Raw genomic sequence first — 27,012 nt, 5'->3', positions numbered from 1 at the left:
CCATCTTGCCCATTGCGTGCCAAGGCAGCTGAGCCACAAAGTTTCCAGGAGAACAATAAAACACACTGGTTTATGGGTTCAAATAGGCTGCAACTTTATTGGTTACGGATGTGAGGAGTTTGGCTTAGACACTGGGGTGAAGCTAGGCTATATTTTGACTCCTGCCCGTCTGCAGGGAGTCCAACGAAGGGTAAACCACCGACAGGAGGTGCCCTATAATTTACATCAGATAATGGGGCAAGGAGAATAACATGTTAGAAGCTCTTGTTTTGTCCTAGCTGGTGTGTACGCAGCATGACTCTGGAAGTAGCAGCTCCTCTGGCATACTCTCTAGAACTGATCTTCTCTAGACTAAAACCGAAACCATTCAGATTTCTTTTATCAGCTGACATCTCTAAAAATAAGTAAAAGTAATTTGTGCACAGTGGATGCTGGCAACAGGTTTGGGCTGTGTGTGTGTGTGTGTGTGTGTGTGTGTGTAAGTGTTTGGGTTGCCTGGACACATTTTTTGGCAGGGGCACACATTGAAGAAGAGAGATTCTGAGCAGCTCCGGGGGGGGGATCCCCAAAACTGGGATACTTTGGGCAGCCGTGTCTAGATTTAAAGCCAAGGATAAAGCCTAGGGTTGTTCAGTCTTAGGAAGATGGGGCTTAATACAACAAGACACCCATTGTTTATTTTTGGGGGGGGGTGGGGCTTGGTTAACTCACTCTTCATGCAACAATCTTCATGTTAAGGAAATGATTTTTTAAAAAAGGAACAACACAAAATATAGAATCAGAACAATGGTAGTGGAAACACACGATGAGAGAAATCAAGAGCATTGACGCATGAACCTGACCATAAATAGCCTATGAATACAACAAAAACATATTAACAGTGTGCTTTAAAGGAGAAAATTCCTGGATTATCTGGCATCCTGCAGCATGAACCTGTTTCAAGTTCCAAAGCTTAGGAGCCATCATTGAAAAGGCCTGATTGGAAGTCATTGTCAGTGAAATACACTGTGGGAACGACCAGAAGAGTCTCATTGACTCATCTTAAAGAGCAGAGAGGTACTTATGGGAGAAGGTACTCTCTCAAATAGCCTGGACTAAGACCATAAAACAGAGATGGAGAACCTTTGGTCCAAGGGCCAAAGGCAGACTTCCAGGCAGTGGCATAGCGTGGGTTGTCAGCACCTGGGGCAAGGCAAGTAATTTGCGCCCCCTAACCCTTGGAGCGTGCCCCCCAGATGTTGCGCCCTTTGCGGCCGGCCCCCCTGCACCCCCCACGCTATGCCACTGCTTCCAGGTCTCTCCATGTGGCCCTTGGAACTCTCCCCAGGCTAACACCCCCCTCTCCATGGCTACATTTCTAATGGCCCTGCTTTGCACCCTCCTTGAAGGCATTTGACTGGCTAGACTGTGCCTTTGAACTCTGATAATGTCTCTTGTTAGCCTGTATGGAGGATAGAGAGGGGTGGTTGGTCCATTAGCATTTATTGCTCCACTCACTTCTGATTCTGGCTCCACCCACCAGCATGTGGTCTTCAGAAAGTTGCCTAGAAGCAAATGCAGCCCTCAGGATGAAAAAAAAAAGGTTGTTCCCGAAAGGGATGCAGAAGGAACCCGGAAACAAATGGACAAATACAGAATCAAAATTTAAATGCTCCCTGCATTTCACACTAAAAATAAGTCTGGCTCCCATATTCCAAAGGAATTGCCTTTTACGAACTACTTTTGAGCGCAGATCAGGTAGTCCAGCTGGAAAGCTACAGCAGATTGCACAGCAGTGTAAGGTCACTGTCTCCAAGTCCTGTGAAAATTCACAACACAGGAGCTAAATTCTAAGGGTAGGAAGTCCATAGAAAAGCTAGTGTTCAGTGCTACCTAGCAGGGAAGCTTGAGGAATCGTAGTAAACTACATTAAAAACTGTGACTGAAGAAGGGGGCAAGTGAAGTTGAACCACAGCTCCTGAAGGAAGTAGCTAGAAGTTATTATGAAAATTCACCAGCATTTTAGTGTGATTTATACATATTTTTGTTTGCAATTTTGCCTAGTAGAAACATTTTTGCAAGACAATACAATGCAAGACAATATGATGCATTTTCATATGTGATTTTCACAAAGATGTACTTTACCCTGGCATATTCATTTTTTGTACACGTTACTTTGCTGGAGAACGACCTTGCAAAATTCAGAGACATGAGAATTTCAAAGGATGGCTGTGTCTCGGTTTGCATCTTGTTTTGGAAAGTGAAAACAAGGTAGGTTGAAATGCAAACTGAATAGAATTTCTCCACCACCTCTACTCGGGAGGAGCTCTCAGAAATCTAATTCAAGTTTTGACAATGCAGCAAGCAGATTAGGGGCAGTTTAGGACACCCTTTGAAGGATGTCCTAAACATCTTCAGAGGAAATGTTCTTCGTGTAGTAAAACAAAATGCTGTTAAGCGAAAACAAACCAACCCCACAGTCACAGAGTAAGCTTAGACAAGAAAATTCTTGAGCTGGGATTTGGTAGTGCTGGTAGTAGATGCAGGCCTGCTAGATATGTTTTCCAGAAGATGATTTTCTGGCTGGCTTTCTCCCTGCAGAGAGGCCTCAGAGATTCCTGGAGCTGTGGCATCTTCCCTTTAGGAGAGTAGAAGGGAAAAAGAGGAGATATTGAAGCAGGCAGCATCAGCCAGACGGTCACTATTTTCAAGTGAGATACCAGTGAATTCAGGCTGCACAATTATACTTGACTGAGGTTTTGCAACAATTCGCTAAGATTTGGGGCAAGAGTCTTTCCCAGTACTAGCTGGAGATGGTAGAGATCCTGGGACCTTTCCCATGCAAAACATGTGCTCTGTCCATGAAGGTAAAAAAGGTAAAGGTAAAGGGATGCGGGTGGCACTGTGGGTTGGACCACAGAGCCTGGGATTTGCCTATCAGAAGGTTGGCGGTTTGAATCCCCGCGATGGGGTAAGCTCCCGTTGCTCGGTCCCTGCTCCTGCCAACCTAGCAGTTCAAAAGCACGTCAAAGTGCAAGTAGATAAATAAGTACCACTCCGGCGGGAAGGTAAATGGCGTTTCTGTGCGCTGCTCTGGTTCACCAGAAGCAGCTTAGTCATGCTGGCCACATGACTCAGAAGCTGTACGCCAGCTCCCTCAGCCAATAAAGCGAGATGAGCGCCGCAACCCCAGAGTCTGCCATGACTGGACCTAATGGTCAGGGGTCCCTTTACCTTTACCTTAAAGGACCCCTGGACGGTTAAGTCCAGTCAAAGGGGACTCTGGGGTTGTGGCGCTCATCTTGCTTCCAGGCTAAGGGAGCCAGCGTTTGTCCACAGACAGCTTTCCAGGTCGTCATGTGGCCAGCATGACTAAACCACTTCTGGTGCAACGGGACACCGTGACGGAAGCCAGAGTGCGCAGAAACACCGTTTACCTTCCCGCCACAGTGGTACCTGCTTATCTACTTGCACTGGTGTGCTTTCAAACTGCTAGGTTGGAGAAGCTGGGACAGAGCAACAGGAGCTCACCCCGTCGCAGGGATTCAAATTGCTGACCTTCTGATCAGCAAGCCCAAGGGGCTCAATGGTTTAGACCACAGCGCCACCCGCTCCCCTGTCCATGAAATACATGGATTTCTCTCCATGAAATCCAACTTCTCTCTACATTTAGATCCTGAACAGCAGGCTGAGCAGGCGCACACATCAGCTGGTCACAATTCCCCCTATTGTAGCCTATTAAGTAGAGTAGACTGCATTGAATGCTTTTTATCTTTTATATCCTATGCCTTGAAAAGTCAAGATGGGTAGCAAACAGACAATAGTGGAAAATACTTTTAAATTACTTTTTTTAAAGTTTCCTTCCAGTATGAAATTAACTAAACCAGAAGCTCCTTGCACCTGTCTGATCAACATCACTTTTGTTTTTTTAATTGCCAGTCAACAGGACCTAGGAATTGGGAAGGGAGGCTTCTCCTCCTTCACTGCACCTTCAGATAATCTATCTGATTTGCAGAGCTATCAAACTACCTGTTGAATCAGACCTCGTGCCATAATAGTGGTAAGGGGGAAGACTGATGGCATTGCATAAGTTAGCCTTAGTGTCAACAGGCCTCTGTGGATTTCTGACCTTCAGCCAGCCTTCCCCAACCTGGTGTCCTCCAGATGTTTTGAACTACAACTCCCATCACCCCCAGCCAGCACTTGCGAGTTGTCTTCTACAACATCTGGAGGGCATCAGGTTGGGGAAGGCCACTTTTAGCTCCTGGTTTCCTTGTTTTTGCATCTTTTAAGGATCAGTTGGCAAATGATGCTTGCTTAGAACCAAGGCGACCTTGAGGCAAGCCACTCTAACCTGATTTCATTCCCGCTGTATATGGATTGGGTCTTCTTCTTCTCCTTCTGCTTCCTAAAGCGTAAGAACCAGAGGACTATTCCACAGAGCAACAGAAGCGCTAAGAGGACCCCTATGACAGCTCCTGCAATCACTCCAGCTTCCGCAGTGCCTGTTTTAGGGAGAGACACAAAACACAAAGCTTCAGTCCTCAGCAGCGGCACAAAAATCTTAACGGTTTAGTCTATTTATTAATTGCTTTCCACAAAGCGGTCTCCAAACACCTTGCGGTATTTTAAGAGGAAAAAGCACAACAAAATCTGAGAAAAATAAAAAATTGTTGTACAATGCAAGGGGTACAACAACCAGTAGGGCAGACCCAATAAAACAGTATTATGCCTCTGAATACTAGGAGGAGGGAATCACAGAGTGCTGCCCTAGTGCTTCCTATTGGAACATCTGTTCGGCCACTGTCAGAACAGGACACGGGACTAGATGGGCCATTGGCCTTATCCAGGGGGCTTGCCTTATGTTCTTAGCAGCAAAAACATGCTCCTAATAGAAAACAAAACCATTATAGTCCAGCCAATGCCTGGGACAAAAGATAAGATTTTACCTGGTATGAACTCATAGAATGCCTAAATAGGGCTGGGTTTTTTTATAAAAAAAATCAGTTGTATTATTCTTCCTTGCATCTGGTGGCAGAGAGTTCCACATGCCAGAAACATTTCCTTTTCTACCTTCCTGTGTTAATTTCACTGGAAACCTATTCTTACGCCTCAATCATGTAAAGCTCTTCCCCCTATTTTACACATCCTCCTCTCTCGTGAAAGTGTTGCAAACGCCTATTTTTGTGCTGCCCTCTACTTCTATTTCACTTCTACTAGAACCTTTTTTTCTCAGATACTCCCTGACCACGTGGTGCCAATGGAGATGCTCAAGATACAGCTTCACACCATATGGCTCTTCCCAACTGCTCTGCTTTTATAAGCCATTCATTTTCAGAAATGGATTTTGAACACGAAGATGCTGAAGATCCTACTTTCTCTACTTCCTATAGATTTTTTTTCTTCCTCAAAATCTGAGAGAAACAAAAATAGACTTGTGAGCTGGAAACCTCAAACCGTTAAATTAATTTCAGAATATCAGGATATTCTTGCTTGCTTGCTTGCTTTCACCTACCCTGATGTAAGGAGAGACAAGTTCTCAGCTCATTTATTTCCAGTATCCTAAAAACGTGGACCTTTTCTTGACAACTTAAGCATGGGTGAAGAACCCTTGACCCTCCAGGTGTTGTTAGTCTATTTATTTTGAAAATTTCTTGATAACTTGAAATCTCAAAGAAACGTACAAAACGGAAATCTGATGCAACCTATTAATTGTTAAGCTGGGGATTCATTCAACATTGGTGCACTCCCAGAACAATTAATTTGCATCCATCTGTCTTGAGAGACGATGGAGTGTGTCAGGGTTGAAGTCAAACTGCTGTGTTAACAGCACCCGGGTGACATCCCCAGGGCACAAGCCTGGGCAGCATGTATGGAGGTCCTGGGCTGCCCAGACAACAAGACCCCCCTCTCGGCCTTGCTGATGTGGTCCAAAGGAAAGCAGAGCAATACATTTGACACTCGCTTGGCTGCAGGAGTCTCTGGAAGGAGATGTACACCATCCAGCCCTCTTAGGGACTCCACTCTTGATTTGTGTAGGGCAAACTCCATAGCCTTTGTGGGATGTAACATCACGGAAGCAGTCAAATACAACATTTCCTGTTTGCCCAGTGTGGACACACAGGGGAATGTTGCTCCAGCCAGGAGGACTTCCTGTCACACCTGGTCTTGAGCATCCTCCCCCTGAGTATGACCAGGGAGATGGGTGTGACCCTGGCAGACCCTACAAAAGGACCAGTCATGTAGCCATTCATCTCTCTCTCATGATCCCTCCTCTCTATTTTGCCTTTTGCTGTCTGCTTGCTCTCGGCCAGCAGCGCATGGGCTCATCCCTCACAGAGGATGAACCCACACTTTTCTCTGTAACTGTAACTACAAGCTAAGGCCTGCCTTCAGGACTATACAGTAGTACCTCGGGTTACCTACGCTTCAGGTTACAGACTCCACTAAGCCAGAAATATTACCTCGGGTTAAGAACTTTGCTTCAGGATGAGAACAGAAATCGTGCAGCAGCGGCGCAGCAGCAGCAGGAGGCCCCATTAGCTAAAGTGGTGCTTCAGGTTAAGAACAGTTTCAGGTTAAGAACGGACCTCCGGAACGAATTAAGTTCTTAGCCCGAGTTACCCCTGTACTGTGAACTGAATGTAAGTAAACCTTACCATTACTTTTAAAAGAAGACTGTTGTGTCATTATTGTTCTTAAGAGGGAACTAAAGGGGATTTACCAGGAACAATCCAATCCAGACAAGTCAGACTGGATTGCTTAACTCAAATGGTTCTAATGAATCCATCAACCAGCAATGTGCTAGGGAATGTGCTCTGCTACTAGCTCACTTGCATGAGTGAGGTAGGATAATATTTAATCAATATATCCTCTCCTACTATCCTCAACATTCCCACACCTTTTTCTTCTCCCAAAGCTATCCTGCAAGACAGTGGAGGTTTAGGATCAGAGTTTTCCTTCTCCTAGATGGGCTGCTTTCCCAGGTTGACAAACCTCCTCTATCCTTCAATTCCCTCTGCGACACGTGCAGAAACCGCCTCGTTGGCCGTTGAATGCTCTTCCTGTTTCATCACGGCTTATAGCTTCACAAATAAAATTATTACCTACCTATCTAATCTGCACATATTTTGGAAAGAAGGTCCCACACAGATCCCAAACAGAGAAAATGTTTAAATGCATCGGAAAGATATAGAAGGGGGCCCCCCAAGAAGATGTGACTTAGGGGGGGATGAGCCTCATCTCCTGACTTTTAAAGTTAAAAGCAAATGCAGTAGCGATTGTGGGAGAATTTGATCAGGGCTGTAGTGCAGAGAATGAGGGTGTTAATCCTAAACCATTTTCCCAGTTTAAATTTCCTCCCTCTGTGGATGCTGCTACCTGCTTCATAGGAAACAGCCAGGTAACCTTGAAATCTTTTTGGAAACTGAAGTGAAGCTGTTTCTTTCAGGATATGATATGCATTTATTTACTCACATTTCACTTTGTTCTGTATAGCCCATCACTGACTGCTTCTCTCTCTCTCTCTCTCTCTCTCTCTCTCTCTCTCTCTCTCTCTCTCTCTCTCATTTTTATTAAATTTTCTGTATTACAATTTAAAATGCTCATTTAAACATCCTTAAAATATCAGCGACTTCTCTTCTTCTCTTTCCATGGCTCATTTTGCATATCATAAATCCCTGCATATTTCACAAAAACTAAACCATTCAGTATTCCATTATTGCATCCATTAAAACTGAATAATAATAATAATAATTTATTTATAGCCCGCCCATCTGGCTGGGTTTCCCTAGCCACTCTGTTGAATTTATCTTAATCCTGCCAACGTTTTCAGGTGTACACAATTTTCCCCCATATATTCAATAAACGTCTTCCAGTCTCCTCTAAACATATGTTCTTTTGCTCTCTTATTCTATACAGTGGCACCTCGGGTTAAGAACTTAATTCGTTCTGGAGGTCCATTCTTAACCTGAAACTGTTCTTAACCTGAGGTACCACTTTAGCTAATGGGGCCTCCCACTGCGGCCGCATGATTTCTGTTCTCATCCTGAAGCAAAGTTCTTAACTCGAGGTACTATTTCTGGGTTAGCGGAGTCTGTAACCTGAAGCGTCTGTAACCTGAAGCGTCTGTAACCTGAAGCGTCTGTAACCCAAGGTACCACTGTATGTTAACTCTGCAAGCTGTGCATATTCTGTCAGCTTAAGTTGCCATTCTTCTTTAGCTGGGACCTCACTCGTTTTCCAATTCCACTTTATCCCTTGAGGCTTTTCCAAGTCCTAAGAAGTCTCTCATATCATTTTTTAATTATATCTTGAGCCCTTTCTCCAGCTTCCCCCCATGATTCATTTTCACTTTCTGGGGAAGGGCTGTAGCCCAGGGGTAGAGTATCTGCTTTGCATGCCAAAGGTCTCACGTTCGATCCCTGGCGTCTCCAGCTAGGACTTGGAGAGCTCTCTGCCTGAAAGCCTGGCGAGCTGTTGCCAGCCAGTGTAGAAAGTATTGAGCTTGATGGACCATGGGGCTGACTCAGTAGAAGGCAGCTTCCTATCTTCCTAAACCAAACCAGTTCCTTGCCTTCAATTAATATCTCATTTTTCTGCCACCATCCTCTCCGCACCCTCAACCCCCTCTGCATGTACGCTCGGTGTTTTTATCCTTCAATCGTTCCCAGATGCCGTCCAATTTCTGCTTCTAAGTTGCCGTTCAGCCAAGAAGCGAAGCCAGCGAGTGGGGGGGGGGATCTGCCCACGGAAATGAGAGCTAATTAAATGAAAGGACCTGACCTGAGTAGGAAGCAAGTCAGAAAAACGGGATGTGAGTCGTTGAGGCGGCAATCAAAGCCCGGCACATTCTGGAAAGCTGTCAGAGCACAAATGGGCCAGATATCTCACGCGTACCAATCAGTGAGTACCAGCAATGCTTAATTTAAAAGAAAATAACACTGGTATTTATTTATTTGTATGCCAAAAATATGCTTCCAATCTAACTGAGAATCACAGTCACCCAGAACTCTTTTCTCCTGTTCCCAGAGTTGTTTGTGGATATCTCAGGCTGCAGCAGAATGAGAGACGAAGGAGAGCAGGGATTCTGGGAGTGGCTGCAGAGATCATATAACACTGGTCCTAAAAGACCTACATTGGCTCCTGGGTACGTCTCCAAGCACAATTCAAGGCGTTGGTGCTGACCTTTAAAGCCCAAACAAAGCACCTCTGAAAACAATTTCACAAAATGGCACAGGCATGGTGGACAGAGCTTGGTTACTTGGTGTTGATGACGCCATGGACAATGACCAATATGTACCTTTCTATGGTGCTCACATAGCCATGTTTCTGTTGGTAGCAATTGTTGTTGTTTAGTCGTTTAGTCGTGTCCAGCTCTTCGTGACCCCATGGACCAGAGCACGCCAGGCACTCCTGTCTTCCACTGCCTCCTGCAGTTTGGTCAAACTCATGCTGGTAGCTTCGAGAACACTGTCCAGCCATCTCTTCCTCTGCCGTCCCCTTCTCCTTGTGCCCTCAATCTTTCCCAACATCAGGGTCTTTTCCAGGGAGTCTTCTCTTCTCATGAGGTGGCCAAAGTATTGGAGACTCAGCTTCAGTAGCAATAGATGTGCATTTTGGAGGAAATATCACATTTCCCCATGTACAGGACCACATTTTCCTGTGTACAAGGTGTGTGCATAGGGAAAGGTGAGATCCTGCACCTAAGCAGCATTAATCCAAGGAGAGGCAGCTGTAATGTGCGAAGCAAATGGGTCATAACTCCACAGCTGGCACAGGTTTGGTTTTTTTAAAGCACCTTGTCATGGAGAAAGTTCTTACAATGAATTCCCTAAAGACGTAACTTCAAGCCAGCGTAAATTAACTTTAATGACAACCTTCAGCACAGCTGCAACAATTCATATCCCTAGAAATATGATCAAATGCCTATTATGTCCTGGGCATTGATGAGAACTGGCTCTGAGCCCAGAATTCTCTTGAAGAATTAACAGCAACATCATTGGGGTGTCAAAACAGAGATTCAGTGAAGCAGATTTAGCTCAGGGATTTATCTGGTGAATAGGTGGGAAAGTGTTATTTCAGTAGGAACTGTTGAAAGCTGACAGCAAGAGGTGCAAAAGATAGGCAGATAGGCAGATAGGCAGGCAGGCAGGCCAGGAGAAAGTTGTTGGAAAGACCTGACTTCATTTTAAAGGTGACTTTATCTGTCTCCAGATTGCATGACTACCTTCCAGTCAAAGGCAACTATGGGGTTGTGGCGCTCAACTCACTTTCAGGCCAAGGGAGCCAGCATTTGTCCACAGACAGCTTTCCGGGTCATGTGGCCAGCATGACTAAACCACTTCTGGTGCAACATAACACCGTGATGGAAGCCAGAGCACACAGAAACACTGTTTACCTTCCTGCCGCAGTGGTACCTATTTATCTACTTGCACTGGCATGCTTTCGAACTGCTAGGTTGGCAGGAGCTGGGGCAGAGCAATGGGAGCTTACCCAGTCATGCGGATTCGAACTGCTGACCTTCTGACTGGCAAGCCCAAGAGGCTCAGGGGTTTAGACCACAGTGCAGAACACAACTGCAGCATATCTAACAGGTGTCCATCCACGATCTGCTTAAATACCTCCAGCGAATGAGAGTCCGCTACTTCCCAAGGCAGTCTTTCTGCTCCACTGTTGAACAGCTCTTGCTGTGAGGACGTTTCTCCCAATGTTTAGACAAAATCTGCTTCCCTGTCATTTCCAGACATTAGTTTTCCTACTGCCTACTAGAGCAGAGGTGAGGAATCTCTGGCCCACAAGCCAAACTTGACCTGCCAAGGGTTCAAATATTTGGAAGGCTACAGGTTCCCCACCACCGCTTTCTAGCGCCAGGAAGTGAAAGGTCTAGGATTAATTAACACAGATGCAAGGCTGCGATCTCATGCTCGTCACGTGAGATATTATGTATAATTTCTTAATTTTACACATCACTTGAGAAGACAGGAGAACTAATGCCAGTGTACTGGAAGAAGCAAAGATCACCAGTGTTGAAGCAATGATTCTTCAACTTCGTTGGACTGGCCATGTTGCGCAGATACCTGATTATCGTCTTACAAAGCAACTACTCTAATCTGAACTTAAAAATGGAAGGCGTAATGCTGGTGATCAATAAAAGAGGTTTAAAGACGCTCTCAAGGCAAATCTTAAAAAATGTAGTATAAACACCAACAACTGGGAAACACTGGCCTATGAGTGCTCCAACTGGAGAACACAAATTAGGTACCTGAAGGTACAAATTAGACAGATTCACCTTGAATTGTGAACTAAATCCCATTTCTCCCCCATCCCTAGGGTGAGGCTGAGAGAATATAACTTAATGGCAGTGCTCCAAGACAGTTCACTGCAGGTTGGAAGCATATCTAAGGCTGAGAGTGGCTTACAACATCCCTGCTATGTTACTTTAGATTTTAACTGTTTACAGTGGTCCTTTAAATAAATTACAAATTTACTCCAGTCTTTAGAAAACACTTGATCTTCCCGGTTTCGGAACTTCCCCATCAGTTTCGCCATTTCCACGTACTCCATCAGTTTCATCTGCCATTCTTCTTTTGTTTGTACTTCTCCTTCCTTCCATCTCTGGGCTAGTAGCATTCTCGCTGCCGTTGTTGCATACAGTTCTTCACATTTCCACACCCCTTTTTTCTAAGTCCTGATGAAAACTCACCAGAAAATTTTCCTAATTTTGTGTGTAATTTTTCTATGCAATTTTGCCTAACGTACAAGTTTTTGCATAGCAACTTCCCCTGATATAATTCATTTATTGCATGTTGTTTTTCAGTAATAGATACATTCTTATGCACACCTTATCCCGGTAGATGAATTTTTGTATGCATTACATAGCTGTATCACTGAATTGCAAAGTTTGGAGAAGTGAGAATTTTGAAGGATGGCCGAGTTTGGCTGCCATAATGCTGCAGTATCCTGTTTCTCTTTTTCTCTCAACCACATCCTGTAATATACCAGTAGGTGGAGACAGAGAAAAAGACCCATCTTGTACTTTGGCTCAAGCCCAGATTCTGACTATACTGGGACACAGTTGGAAAAAAATCGCATGCCAATAAATAAATAAATGCAGATACATGTTGGTCACTAGATGGCACTGCAAGCTCATGAAGATTTGCCTGAAATAGAGAGAGAGGACTTTTTGCAAGTGGGGTCTATATTGTCAAACAGAAAGAGTGGATTTATCTTTCATAAAGGTAGCATGCATCCCTCATGTCTCTCCTAGGCTGTGCTGGTGTTGCAGCAGGGATAGCCATAGCTCAATGGTGGGGCCTCTGCTTTCCATGCAAAAGATTCCTGGTTCAATTCCCAGCATCCCTGGATCTCTGCCTGAAACCCTGGACAGCTGCTGTCACTCAGCATAGACAACAATAAGCTAGATGGACCAATGTTCTGACTCAGTATGAGGCAGCTCCCTATGATCCCAAATATTCCAAATAAGAAGGATATGGCTATCAGAAGTTACTTGCCATCATATGGCCGTGTGCCACCTCCTACACAGGCTGGCCCTGTTAATAGGCAAGGTGAGGCAACAGCCTCAGGCATCAGATGCTAGGGGCAGAAGCAGTAGCCTTCTGGACAGCTGCGAGGATGCTCTTTGCCCAGAGATGGAAGGAAGATAATGTTCCAACCAGAGAAGAATGGATAATCAAGATGATGGACTATGCCAAAATGGCGAAACTGACCAGGAAAACCAGAAACCAAGAAGACAAGAAGTTTAACAATGAATGGAAATTTTGTGCGGATTACCTTGAAGAATGCAGTAAACATTCAGAAACGTTAGCAGGATTGACATAGCACAACAACAAATGTTTATTCGGCTTTACGCCCATCATGAAGCACAACACAACAAAACAAATCAAATAAAACAGCGGACTCATACAAACCACAAGTAGTGACATAGCACTTGTCATGTAATAACTGTATGGATAAAACTGGATATAATTTTTTGGATAAATATTGTAAGATGGAAACCATGGGGGAGCAGAGGGAGGTCGAAGGATTCAGGGAATCCTATACATGTATAAAATTGATTATATTTGAACGTAAACAGCATTCCTAAAAACTGAAAATAAAAAAATAAAAAAAAGAAGAAGCAGTAGCCTCCTGGCAGTTCCCTCTGATGTATCCCCACCCAAGTGTTCTTCTCTGCTGGGAGGCACATGGCCTGCTCTCCACCACCTAAAGTAGTCTGTTGCCTTCAGGGGGCACTGTCCTGTTGCCATTTTGATCTAAGATTCAGCAGCCAGCCCAGGTGGTTTCTGTAGGTGGCATGCAGAGGGGCTTCCTGTTGCCCTTCACCTCAGGTAGCCCAGTGTCTTTGGCTGGCTTTTTAGCTAGTTCCAACCCCCTCCACCAAATTTTGATAGGTCCCACACTCCCAAGGCTGGAGAGAGATTCCAGGGCATTAAGGACCATTTTATGTCCTTAATCATCCATCCAGTTTCTCAGTCACCACTATGTGATACAGTCAAACCTCGATTCCCGAACGTCTCCGTTTTGGAACGTTTTGGCTCGTGAACACCGAAAACCCAGAAGTAAATACTCTGGGTTTCGAAAGTTTTTCAGAAGCCGAACATCCGAGTGCAGGAAGCTCTTGCAACCAGTGCTTTTTTTTCTGGGGGGACACAGGGGTTTGCCAACAAAGGTCCGTATAGTTAAAGCTATGGTTTTCCCAGTAGTGATATATGGAAGTGAGACCTGGACCATAAAGAAGGCTGATCACTGAAGAATTGACGCTTTTGAATTATGGTGCTGGAGGAGACTCTTGAGAGTCCCATGGACTGCAAGAAGATCAAACCTATCCATTCTGAAGGAAATCAGCCCTGAGTGCTCACTGGAAGGACAGATCTTGAAGCTGAGTCTCCAGTACTTTGGCCACCTCATGAGAAGAGAAGACTCCCTGGAAAAGACCCTGATGTTGGGAAAGGACACAGGGCACAGGGAGAAGGGGACGACAGAGGATAAGATGGTTGGATAGTGTTCTTGAAGCTACCAGCATGAGTTTGACCAGACTGCGGGAGGCAGTGGAAGACAGGAATGCCTGGTGTGCTCTGGTCCATGGAGTCACGAAGAGTCGGACACAACTAAACGACTAAACAACAACAAACATTTTGTGACTCTAAGTTTGGCCTCATTGAGGGGCATTATTTCAATATAAGTAGAAAAATTAGAGTACCCTGAAACATTTTTTTTAATAGAAAAAAAGTACTGATTGCAACCAAGCAGCACCTCGGTTGTCGAACATTTTGGAAGCCAAACGGGCTTCCGGAACGGATTACGTTCGACAACTGAGGTTTGACTGTATCTCACTTTGGCTTACTGAGGTGTGTGGGATATAGCTATTAATGATCAATTAACACGTGTCATTAAGGTAAGATGAGGAATATGCAGGAGAAATGATTTTGAGGAGATATGGAGGGAGTTTGTAGAATGTGTACTGTTAAAATGGAAAGGGGTCAAAGCATCGCAAGATGTGTTGAAATTTTGGGAGGTTGAATAGTTACAATGGAATGGTCTCGGTGGTGGGGTGCACATTTTTATTCTTATTTATTTATTATTATTACTTTGTCCAAAAAATAAATAAATTCCCAGGCTTACTGAGGTGGCCAAACTCATGACAACAGCCAGGCACTCAAGCAGGTAAACACAAAGCTAGACACCTGTCCTCACCTGTCACATGAATGGTGAGCTCACATTTCTGTTGTCCAAACTCATTGGAGGCAAGACATTGATACGTCCCAGAGAATGCGAGTGAGATGTTTCTCAGCCACAGATTCCCTGTTTTGTCATCTGTGGGGAGGGAAGAAGGAAAAAGTGAAGTTTAGGGTCAATTTGCCCAATCTCAAAAGAACGGCACAGCCTGCCCATTCATTGCTGGACCCTGTAAGCAGATGAAAAGATTAGCAGGATTTTAATCTCACTTGTAATGTAACAAATACTATGGACAACATGGTTAGATTTGAAATATAGATTATGAAATAATATGCAGTTGAAAACATTGAAAATGGGACCCATGGAGGGGATTGGCGGGGCAGGGCGGTCTTTAGATTCAGAGAAATCTCTCTATATGGATAAGTACTTGGTTTTGTTATAAACTTACACTGTGGCACCTTGGTTCTCAAACTTAATCTGTTCTGGAAGTCCGTTTCAAAACCAGAGTGTTCCAAAACCAAGGTGTGCTTTCCCATAGAAAATAATGCAAAATGGATTAATCCATTCCAGACTTTTAAAAACAACCCCTAAAACAGCAATTTAACATGATTTTTACTATCTAATGAGACCACTGATCATAAAATGAAAGCAATAAACAATATACTGCAGTCACACAATCAATCAATCAGTAGCTGAACTGGGTTCCACACAGTCACAGAAACAAAACAAAAAAGCCTCAAAAACAAAAACGCAAAATAAATAGTAAAAACAGACAGACCTCAGCGTAACACTCAAAACAGAGGTGTGGCACTCAAATCGGAAGTCTAACACTCAAAATGGAGCATGTTTGGCTTCCAAAGAAAGTTCGCAAACTGGAACACTTACTTCCGGGTTTGCAGTGTTTGGGTTCCAAGTTGTTTGAGAACCAAGGTACCACTGTATTTGTAAAATCAAATAAAAACGATTTTAAAAATATATATTGCTGGACCCAGTTCGTTTGGAGGAATTCAACGTGTCACCCCATTCAGTCAGTGCTTCCCAACTTTTTCCGACCATGGCCCCTTTCCGACCTCGTTTCCTTCCTGTAGCTCCCCACCCTGTCCTACCAGGAGGAAGGTAGCTATTTAAATATTTTGTTTTGCAAAACATGCTTTATTTTTATTTTTAAAAAGTAATTTATACAAAATACAATTACATAAAATGATGGGAACATAATGAAATATTATTGAAGCAGAGGGGGAAACCTGCAGATAACAGTCCAAAAGCATACCCTCCAACATTTCTCCAATGAAAATAAGGGTGTTCTATTCCATAATACTAATTTTACTGTTTATACCCCCACACATCTTACTGGGTTGCTGCAGCCATTCTGGGCAGCTTCCAACATGTATAAAAACATAACAAAACATTTTTAAAAACCTATGCAAGGCTGCCTTCAGATGGCATGGCGGTCAGAAAAGTCCAGACCCTTCAACACTTTGCTGGTGAAAATAGGGATGTCCTAAGAAAAAAGTGGGACATTCTGGAATCGAATCAGAAACTGGGATGACTTCTGTAAATCGGGGACTATCCCTGGAAAATAGGGAGGCACACAGGGAGTTCTGTATATATGGGAGAATTTTAAAAAGCAAGTGGCCCTCAATGACCTGGTGCAAAAAGATCTTTTCATCCAGAGGAGTCCTGGCTGCCTATATTAAACACTGTAGCCGAAACACACAATTACCTGGGAGAAAGGCCCACTGAGTGAGGCTTTTTTTCTGAGTAGACAGTCATTTACATAGGTCATTCCTCCTCGAATGGTATAGCATGTCTTTCTCTCTCCTCCTGAAACTGCTGGTGACAAGGGGAACGCAGGACTGGCCTACCTGGAAATGTGGCATTTGCATCGCCAAACGTTGAAGGGTGCAATTTGCAATTGGTTTGGAGCTGTTTTCAAGTGCATCAGACACTGGAATTTTGGCAAAATCAGTGACCTGTGGGTTGGGGCACCGGAAGCTCGTTTTATGGCGTGCTGTGAAACTCAGCAATTGCACTGCCACATGTTGCAGGGGGCAATTTAACCAGCGGTGTGTGGGGCCAGAGACAACAACAGTTGGAGTACAAAACGTTTGCTTCTACAAATACTCACTCACTCCCCTTGTCTCCCTTCGAAGAAAGCAAGAGGCTTTATCAGAGATAAAGGACACAGTCCAGTTGGGCAAAATCTCTCAGGGAGAGTTAGGAGTAGAGCCCATTGGGAGTGTGGCCGGGAAGGGGGATCCCTTGTTAAGCATTTGGATGACATAGATGGTCAGATCCAGTTCCCTAGGTAAGGTTCCCCATCCCTGTTCTAGCTCAGCATCAATCTGCAGAAGGTAAAAGGTAAAGGACCGCTGGATGGTTAAGTCCAATCAAAGGTGACTATGGGGTTGCAGCAATCATCCTACTTTCAGGCCAAGGGAGCCGGCGTTTGTCCACAGGTAGCTTTCCGGGTCATGTGGCCAGCATGACTAAACCGCTTCTGGTGCAACAGAACACCATGGCGGAAACCAGAAGGCACAGAAATGCCGTTTACCTTCCTGCCGCAGTGGTACCTGTTTATCTACTTGCACTGGTGTGCTTTTGAACTGCTGGGTTAGCAGGAGCTGGGACCAAACAATGGGAGCTCACCCTGTCACAGAGTTTTGAACCGCCAGTCTTCCAATCGGCAAGCCCAAGAGGCTCACTGGTTTAGACCCCAGCACCACCCGTGTCCCTACACATCTATCTGCATTACCCTGTTGGTAAGAACGAAAATTGCACCAATGCAGTTTTCCTTTTCCAAAGTGTTCCTTAATAGTAATGTATCTGAAGAGAGTAGTTATTCACTTACCTTGCACCATATTGGACAGAGGTAGTGGAGTCTTGGTATCCAGCCGTGTCCAGGAATAAGTTGGCGAAGGCACACCTTCGGAAGAATTGCAGGTCAGGCGGGCGTCCGAACCCACGGAAGCAGAATTGGTCCCTGTGCACACTGGAGTGGATGGAGGCACTGGGGGGGGGGGTGGAGAGATAATTCAGTGCCAGGACACATAGTATCATAGAATTGTAGAGTTTGCCTTTAAATTTATTTATTTGGTTTTACAAATTAAAATTTTACAGAGATATATCAGACATAAGTCATAAAGAGGAAGCAGTCCCAACTAAAGAAAATTGGCAAACCAAGTTAATGGACTATGCTGAAATGGCGAAACCACCTGGAAAGCTCAGAAATCAAGAGAACAAGAAATTTAAAAAAGAATGGGAAATGTTTATTTTGTATTTGCAGAAGTATTGTAAACAAGTTAATTAATACATTGGCAGGATTTTAAGAAGACTTGTAATTTTAGAAATGGGACAGGAAATTTGAGGTAAAATAAGAATAATTTGGAGTAGAAATGATTTGCAATTGAAAAGAAAATCTAAGGAACCAGGGATGGGGATGGGGGAGGGAAGACACGGTATTCAGAAAATTCCATTTTATGGATTTGACATTGTTTTTGTGTATATTTTTCTTTGTTTATGGTTGTTTTTGTATTTGCTATTGTGCGTCTTTTACTTTGGTTATTTTTGTTGAAAATTTAATAAAAATATTATATAAAAAAGGAAGTGGTTCTATATGGACAAAGCCCCCTTGAAGGCATGCTCCTGGGCCCCCATCCGCACTATACATTTAAAGCACTATCATACCACTTTAAACAGTAGGGGAAAGCATGTGATGTATCACTGTAATAAATGTTAAACTGAACAATCGTGTGTTCTTGGTTATTTGTGTGCAGGGAGAAAGGGACGGGGGGGGGGGGTTTCAGATGTACCCCTTCACATGGAAACCCAACACACTCTGAGGGGTGTTTCCAGGGTTTGGGGGGGGAGAATGTGCTTTAAATGTATGGTGTTTATGCAGCCATAGAGTCACAGATCTGAAAGAAGTCCAAGGGCGAGAGCATGCCCAACAGATGTTTGTCCAGATTCTGCTTGAAGATGTCCTCTGGAGATTAAGAACCACCATCCTTCTAGGTAACTGGTTCCCTTGGCAAACTGCTCTTAAACTGAATACATTTCTCCTTCCACATAACCAAGTTCTCCCTGCCTGCAGCTTAAACCCATTCAGCCAAGTGGGTTAACTTAAATCCAACTTAAACCCATTCCCCACCCTGCCCTCTGGGGAAACGGAGAAAAACGTTTGGCCTGCTTTCAGCCTGGCTGCAGGACTGCATCCCTTCTATTCAATTGTTATGTACTGAGTTGAATAGGATCCAAAATGCAGCAGTCTGATTGGTCCTAGAACAATAGGACCCAGAATGCAGCAGTCTGATTGGTCCACAGGAGCCCCCCAATCCAGCTCCAGGTGGAAGTGAATCTGAAACCTGACTGGCCTACAGGAGAATCCTGGAATTAGCCAATCACGTGGGGCCTATTGTGAAAATAATTGTGGCATTTGCTTCCTAGGTGAGTCATAAGGAAAGGGTTAAAATGAGTGTGATGTGATTGGCCAGTGGAAACTGATAGGAGGAGTTAGAGGAGAGTTAGAGTTGTGTGAAAGTCAGTTGAGAGTTGGAGAAGAAAGAGGGAGAACAGTCTGTGGGTTGGTCAAGGTGTGGTGAGAGAGTGAGAGGAATTGTTGGGTGGAGTCAGATAGTTATTTGGGATAAGTTTGACGTTGTTAAGAACAAATAGGAGTTAAGGAAATAAGATTAAGAAACTGACAAGAAAAATTACAGTGGTACCTCACAAGACGAATGCCTCGCAAGACGGAAAACTCACAAAACGAAAGGGTTTTTGGTTTTTTGAGCTGCTTCGCAAGACGATTTTCCCTATGGGCTTACTTCACAAGACGGAAACGTCTTGCAAGTTTGTTTCCTTTTTCTTAAAACCGTTAATACAGTTGCGACTTGACTTCGAGGAGCAACGCATAGCACGCGGTGTGGTAGCCTTTTTTGAGGTTTTTGAAGACTTTGGTGATTTTTGAAGCTTTTCCAAAACTTTTCCGACACCGTGCTTCGCAAGACGAAAAAAACCGCAAGACAAAAAAACTCGCGGAACGAATTAATTTCGTCTTGCGAGGCACCACTGTAACTGAAACCATAAGTTTGTTCATGCCTATAAATAAACTTGATTATTTGTTAATGTTAACAACTGACTGGACTCCGTGTGTACCCGTGAGAAACGGGTTGGTGGCAGCGACGAAAGCAATCACAGTGGTGGCACAATAGACTGTCAAACGTCCAGGGACCCTGTGTGATCTCCACAATAATGTATATAAAGCAGACATTCTGGGGGAACTTCCATTCCTCCTCACCACTATGAGCTGAATAAAGAGCATGAAATCCACTCTCAACTCTGAGTATATTTCATCAATGTTAAAAGGGAACTGGGACTTACTTAAAACTATGAGCTGGATGAGCCCAACGCTCGTTCCATAGAAGTCTGGGGGATTGTTCACCTCGCAGATATAGGTGCCGGCATCGGATGCATGCAAGTCAGTCAGGTGGATGGAAGCATCACCCAACGTGGGAAGATCTTGAAGGAGGCTTAGCCGTTCACTCTGGGAGCCTGGTTTGTACAACTTATTATTTGTGAAGTAGAGAATCTGTAGAGAGAAGGGAGGCTCTGCTGGATACAGGCACCTCTTCAGAGTTACCTGGGTGTATCCCTAACCTGTTGATAAACCCATGAGGTTACTTGAAGGAAAGAGACTTTTAACATGGGCTGGTGAACCTGTGGCCCTCCAGCTGTGGTTCTCCACCTGGATCTTTGGTTGTGTTGCCACCCAACAACATCTGGACAGCATCAGGTTCCCCATCCCTGATGTACAAGCTATAACTGAATCATGTGCTGGAAGTTAAAATAAAGCTGCTATCCAAAGCATGCTTATTTGAACGTTAACACCATCAAGATCAATGGGACTAACTTCAAGTCGATACATATTGTGGATAGTATGCATAGGCAGCTATGTCAGATTATGGCCCATCTGTGCCACACAGCTATGTCATATTATGGCACATCTGTGCCACACATTGCTTATACCAGTAAAACAGTTGTGGCGCCCTAAAGAATGTTGGGAACTGTCATTTGTTAAGGGTTCTGAAAGTTGCTAGGAGACCCCAATACCCCTCCCAGAGCTACAATCCCCAGAGTTCCCCGTGAAGAGGAATTTAATGACCCAGAAACTACAGCTAATCCAGAATGCAGCAGCTAGACTGGTGACTGGGAGTGGCTGCCGAGACCATATAACACCAGTCCTGAAAGACCTACATTGGCACCCAGTATGTTTCTGAGCACAATTCAAAGTGTTGGTGCTGACCTTTAAGGCCCGAAATGGCCCCGGTCCAGTATGCCTGAAGGAGCATCTCCACCCCCATTGTTCAGCCCGACAATGAGATCCAGCTCTGAGGGCCTACTGGCGGTTCCCTCACTGCGAGAAGCCAAGTTACAGGGAACCAGGCAGAGGGCCTTCTCGGTAGTGGCGCCCGCCCTGTGGAACGCCCTCCCATCAGATGTCAAGGGACAACTATCTGACTTTTAGAAGACATCTGAAAGCAGCTCTCTTGGGAACCGCCCAGAGTGCTGGGGAAACCCAGCCAGATGGGCAGCGTATAAATAAGTTGTTGTTGTTGTAGTTGTTGTTGTTGTTGTTAAACCACTTGGAAAATAAGGAGCCCAACACCCCTAACAGACTACAGCTCCCAGGATCCTTTGGGGGAATGCCATGACTGTTTAAAGCTGTATGCATTCAATGAGAGTACAGTAGTGTCTACCTGCATACACAATAGCCGAGCTGCAGAAACAAACTAGTGTACACACTTTCACACGTAGGGACAGCTTATGTTTGCATTCAATGGAATGTGTGAACAAGCCCCTAGATATAACCCCAAAGAGCATCACTGCACAACCTAATACCCATTCTATAAGGATCAAATGGCAGTTCTAGAATAGCGAGTGAACAAAGGGCAGAGTCATGGTTATCGTGTTGGACTTTAGCTGGGGACACCTGTGGTCAAATCCCTGATCTGTCATGAGGGGCACTGGGTGACCTTGGACCAGTTGCTGCCTCTGCCTACCCTTCCAAAGAGATGGATCATGTACCAGCCAAGGCTTCACTAGCCCTCTGTCACCTCATGTGGGCGTGGGTGGTGCTGTGGTTTACACCACTGAGCCTCTTGGGCTTGCCTATTGGAAGATCAGTGGTTTGAATCCCTGTGACAGGGTGAGCTCCTGTTGCCCTGTCCCAGCTCCTGCCAAGCTAGCAGTTCAAAAGCACACCAGTGCAAGCAGATAAATAGGTGCCGCTGTGGTGGGTGTTTCCGTGCACTCTGGTTTCCGTCACGGTGTTGCACCAGAAGTGGTTTCGTCATGCTGGCCACATGTCCCAGAAAGCTGTCTGTGGACAAACGCTGGCTCCCTTGGCCTGAAAGCGAGATGGGCGCCGCAACCCCATAGTTGTCTTGGACTGGACTTAACCGTCCAGGGGTCATTTACCTTTTTTTTTTAACCTATCATCACCCCCATCCTGAAACTCACAACAACTCGCAAATAAATGCAGCTCTAGCAGATCACATCATTACACCTGCTGTGAAAACGCTGTTGCTACTCTAGCAGTTTGTCCAGAGAAGCACCTCTTGGAGTTAGAGACTGACTCCAATGCTAGAACTTCCCATCTCATCTGCTAAATGCAGTTTGTCTTCTCTTTCTGTTGATCAGCTGGAGAAGAGCCTGACTCTGAACTTAGGCATCTGAGAAATCTCTTGAATCTTATCCAGGCAAACCTTTTGGGAGTTGGGTAATTTTAGCAGTTTCTGTTTATGGCTCTAGTTCTTTACATTCTTAACCCTGTGAATGTGTACTCAGAAGTTAGTCCCACTGTTTTCAGCGGGCCTTACTCCCTAGAGTGTGTAAGGTTGCAGCCTCAACAAATTTCAGACGAAGAGTTCATCCACAGTTTTCTGCTCGACCTCCAATTTGTAGGCACTGTTCCAAGTAATTTCCCTTTTTGCCTATCTCCCTCCTCAGGGAAAACCCTCCCTTTAGTGCTAAACCAGAGCAAATGGCAATCAGCAGAAAACCCAAATTGCTATTTGCTCTGATTGAGCACTAAAGAGTGGTTTTCCCTGGAAGAAAGCAGTAGGACAATAGGAAGCCCATAGTTTAAGCAGAATGTCCTCTCCCCCCTCCATTTTTTTTTAACTCCGAGGTTAGGTTGGTTGAGATCAACACATTCTCCTTACGCAACTTTCGTTACTAGTAACGCCATGGCCCCCAACCCCTTCACCTGTTTCCCTTGGTCGGGAGGAGTTGAGCCGGGGGCAAACCTCCATTCAAGCACAAAGTTTTTGTCAACAGACGTTTTGTAATGACATGGCAGCTCCACACTCGAACCTCTCCGCTGCATGACTGGATCTTGTGGTACAGTCACCTCCACACACTCCCCACAGCCTGCAGGGGAAACGAAAGAAGAAGCTCACCAGTTTGATCATTTCATCTCTTGGATTACTACAGAGGAAGTTGTCCCCCTTCCCCACCCAATGTTGTTGGGATACCAACCTCCACCGACTCCAGGCAGCATAGTCACAGGTTAGGAATTGTCAGGGAAATGACATCGGAGCGAGAGGCGAAGGGGAGGCTCCCAGATGATGCTGGCGAAGGACCCAGCAGCAGGGGGAGAAACAACTCAGTAGAGGGGGAAGCCAATCAGCGCAACACCAGGGATAAAGGGGGGCAGATGGGGGAATTGGAGAGAGGGCTCCAGGACTCTTCACTGGACATCAGTGAGGAGAGCCCAGGTCCTCCGCTACCCACGCCTTCCCTGCGCAGAAGACTCCCGCGCAGTGAGAGGAGGAGGAGACTGGGTGTCAAACAACTTTTATGTTGGAAGAGGTTCAAGAAACGCCCACTGACAGATTCTGCCAGTGACTGAGGCAGCCACGATGAGAAGGGGCTGTGCAGTCAGAAAGGTTTAACAAGGCAAATTAACCAAGAAAGGCACCAGTTTACGCACGAGTAACTCATACCTATTACAGGAATGATTGGATGTTTTAGTCCAGAATGAATGAACGAATATCTTTACTGTTAAAAACTATAAGCCATCACAATTGGTCACAATGCATAGAATACAAATAATTGATTTAAAACTGAACAACAGCAAAGCAAACAGACAAAAATGCCAAAATCACACCTGCATAAGTTAAGCATGCCATATCTCACACTCCCCCCTTATGATACTTGCCTTGGTGCCTGGTTCTCAACTTACTTGCAGCCAAGGCAAATTTTGCAACCTGTGCACTAATAAATACTAGATATAGATAGGTAGCCATGTTGGTCTGCCGTAGTCAAAACAAAATAATAATAAAAAATCCTTCCAGTAGCACCTTAAAAAGGTAAAGGTAAAGGGACCCCTGACCATTAGGTCCAGTCGTGGCGCTCTGGGGTTGCAGCACTCATCTCGCTTTATTGGCTGAGGGAGCCGGTGTACAGCTTCCAGGTCATGTGGCCAGCAGGACTAAGCCACTTCTGGAGAACCAGAGCAGTGCACGGAAACACCGTTTACCTTCCCGCTGGAGCGGTACCTATTTATCTACTTGCACTTTGACGTGCTTTCAAACTTGTAGGTTGGCAGGAGCTGGGACCGATTTGTTATTGGTATGAGCTTTCGTGTGCATGCACGCTTCTTCAGATACACTGAAACAGAAGTCACCAGTCCCTTATATAAAGTGAGAGGGTGGGGAGGGGTATTACTCAGAAGGGTGGTGGGAATGGGTGATTGGCTGATAGGTGTGGTAAACCAGTTGATGACTATTAACAACTGCAATTGGTCTTACAGGAAAAGCAAGGGATGAAATTGCCAAAAATAGCTTTATCATGTCTAATGCAATGAGAATCCAATGTCTCTATTCAGATGAGTTCTCTCCATGGTTTTAAGTTTGGTAAGTTTGCATTCTTATCTCATTATACATGATAAAGCTGTTTTTTGCTATCTCATCCTCTCATCCCTTGCTTTTTCCTGTAAGACTAATAATAATAATAATAATAATAATAATAATAATAATAATAGGGGCACAGGTTCCGCGTCCCTGGATTGTTAGCATCTTCATATCTCTGGTTGGGTTTTTTTTTTTTTTTGTACTTCCTGTATCAAGAAAATGCTAAACACACTTTCAGGTTGCTTGTTCAACTCACCCTATCCCTGTAGCAGAGGGATGAAAAAACCTCTGGCTCCCCAGATGTGCTGAACTACAACTCCCATCAGCCTCAGCAAATAAAGCCAATGGCCAGCAGTGAAGGGAGTTGTCGCTCAGCAACATCCAGAGGCCAAAGGTTCTTCACATCTGCAAAATCCAGAGGTTTGCACACACACACGCAAGCACAAGGCGTCCCAGCTGAGGGACACGTTCCAGCCAGGCAAAAATCGCTTGAAGAAGGAGCAGTACCAGTGAGTGATCTGGCTTGGGGAGATGATATTGCCAAGCAACTATCCCAGTGACCAGAGAGAGATGCCTCCAGGATTGTGTTGGATGCCTTGGCCCACGGTTCCCCATCTCTGATATACCTAGTAAACTAACCATAAACGGCTTTAGATGGTTTACTTTTAGAATTGACGTGGTTCCTGTAGACTAGCTGTGACGCAGATACTCAGCCACATTTACAAATCTGGACAGGCATCGCCCTGCCTTTTCTCAGAGACTTGAAGCCCAATGCATGGTTAGTGATAGGAAGCAAGTCCTGTGGTTTTCAGGACATAATGGTCTCTTTTTTATATGAAATATTTTTATTGGTCTTTACAAATACAAATTTATAGCAAAATTATTTAAATAACCATTCTCTGAGGTTCTCTGAATCTCCAGACTTCCTCTCGTCCCCTACATGGGTCCTTATGCCAATATTTACAACTACATATCAGTTCATTTTCCATAGTTTTTGTACTCGCGAATTATCTATAATTATCGTTACTTTACTAATGAATCTTAATAGTCCAGCTAAAGTTTTAATTTGTTTACAATGGTCTCCTAAATAAATTATAAAAAATTCCCCATTCTTTTTTAAAGTCCTTGTCTTCTTGATTCCTGAGTCTCCCGGTTAATTCATGGCATAATGGTCTCTGATAAGTGTGGTCATGACTGCAGCAGTCATGTATGCTAGGACTGGGCAGAAGGTAGATTGCGGGCAAATCTCTGGGTGAATTGAAGTAGATCTGCAAGGACTTTTTGAATTGAATTGAAGTAGATCGGCGAGGACTGTGAGAAAAGAACATTGTTCATGTACAGAATAATGGCGGCCAGAATTTTAGTAGCAAGAAATTGGAAAAACACAACAATACCCAATACGGAAGATTGGCAGATCCTAATGGTAGAATATCTGCAGCTAGCGAAAGCGACAGGAAGAGTAAGAGACCAACTGAAACAAAAAGTCTATAAGGATTGAGGAATCTTTAAAGAATATTTAGAAAACTATGGAATAAAAGGAAACATCTTGGCAGAATTAGACTGATCCCTGTATTGTATAAATATAAGTTCGTAGGGAGGTAAAAAGAAATTATATAAGAAATATGTAACTGTGCGGTGTAAAGTAATGGATAGATAAAGTACAGCGAGATTAATTGGAAGTCAGTTTTTAATTTCTTCTCTATAAGTTTTATAATTGTGTTCAGTATCAGGAGTATATATGTTGATAATTATATTAATCTTCTTGTATCTTATAGTGTGGTGGTTTGTTTGATTTTTCTGTTATTTGTTTGTTTGATTGTCTGTTTGTTTATTTGTATGTACGTCTGTTTTCTCATAAATGTATTTTAAATTAATAAAGATATATATTTTTTAAAATAAAATGAAGTAGATCTTCGAGGACTTCTGACTTTGAGTTGTTTAACAATGGTGACAACTAAAAGACTCCCCGCCCTCCCACACTTATGCTACTAAAATGAAGAAAATTGGGGTGGGGGAGTTGTAACCGAAAGTGGAGGCAGGTCTACTCAGGAGTAAGTTTCGGCGAGTTCAATGGGACTTGCACCCAGGCATGTGGGTATAGCTCTACAGCCTTTCTCTCCAGAGAGTTAGGAATGCAATGGAAGCAGGTTCCTCGGTTTCGTTTTTGTCGGGTTGCTGTTGGTTAAATGTTCCCAGGTGTCAAAAAAAAAGGTCATTTATGTATGCTACTATCTTAGGTACTCACCAAAGACTGAGATGAGAATCAGGCCACAAGAGATGGAGGGAGTCAGGAAAATCACCGTGAGAGCCATTGCTCTGCTGGGAGGCTGTGACTTTTGGTGCAAAAGCTGAAACTCTACTGAGACTAAGCAGGGCTGTTTTTTATCTCGTACGTGAGCTAAAACAAACAGCCGAGACGTAA

The 27,012-nt window shown here is 44.3% G+C and overlaps 1 protein-coding gene across 1 annotated transcript; it reads right to left on the bottom strand.

Annotated features, from left to right (window-relative positions):
* Positions 1–69: 69 nt before the first annotated feature.
* On the bottom strand, positions 70–27,012 carry VSIG2 (V-set and immunoglobulin domain containing 2). The gene is made up of 7 exons (XM_083480719.1): positions 26,836–27,012; positions 22,943–23,106; positions 20,056–20,263; positions 17,528–17,686; positions 14,695–14,814; positions 4,334–4,484; positions 70–2,617 (listed from the first exon to the last, which is right to left on the bottom strand). The coding sequence occupies exons 1-7, from the start codon at positions 26,900–26,902 to the stop codon at positions 2,473–2,475; spliced, it is 1,014 nt and encodes a 337-aa protein (XP_083336845.1). The 5' UTR covers positions 26,903–27,012; the 3' UTR covers positions 70–2,472.

This window comes from Podarcis liolepis (assembly GCF_965112155.1).
Source record: "Podarcis liolepis genome assembly, chromosome: 16".
Taxonomy (NCBI): domain Eukaryota; kingdom Metazoa; phylum Chordata; class Lepidosauria; order Squamata; family Lacertidae; genus Podarcis; species Podarcis liolepis.
Note: the sequence above shows the minus strand (reverse complement) of the source record. Positions and strands in the feature narration are given on the sequence as shown.

Bases quoted from the DNA above. Each gene is read 5' to 3' on its own strand.
- VSIG2 (XM_083480719.1), bottom strand. From the start codon at position 26,902: ATGGCTCTCACGGTGATTTTCCTGACTCCCTCCATCTCTTGTGGCCTG. The intron at 20,264-22,942 runs GTGAAGGGGTTG...TTCTCTCTACAG, and splicing joins CTCCCGACCAAGGGAAACAG to ATTCTCTACTTCACAAATAA. The intron at 2,618-4,333 runs GTTAGAGTGGCT...ACTCTCCTAAAG, and splicing joins TACAGCGGGAATGAAATCAG to GGAAGATGCCACAGCTCCAG.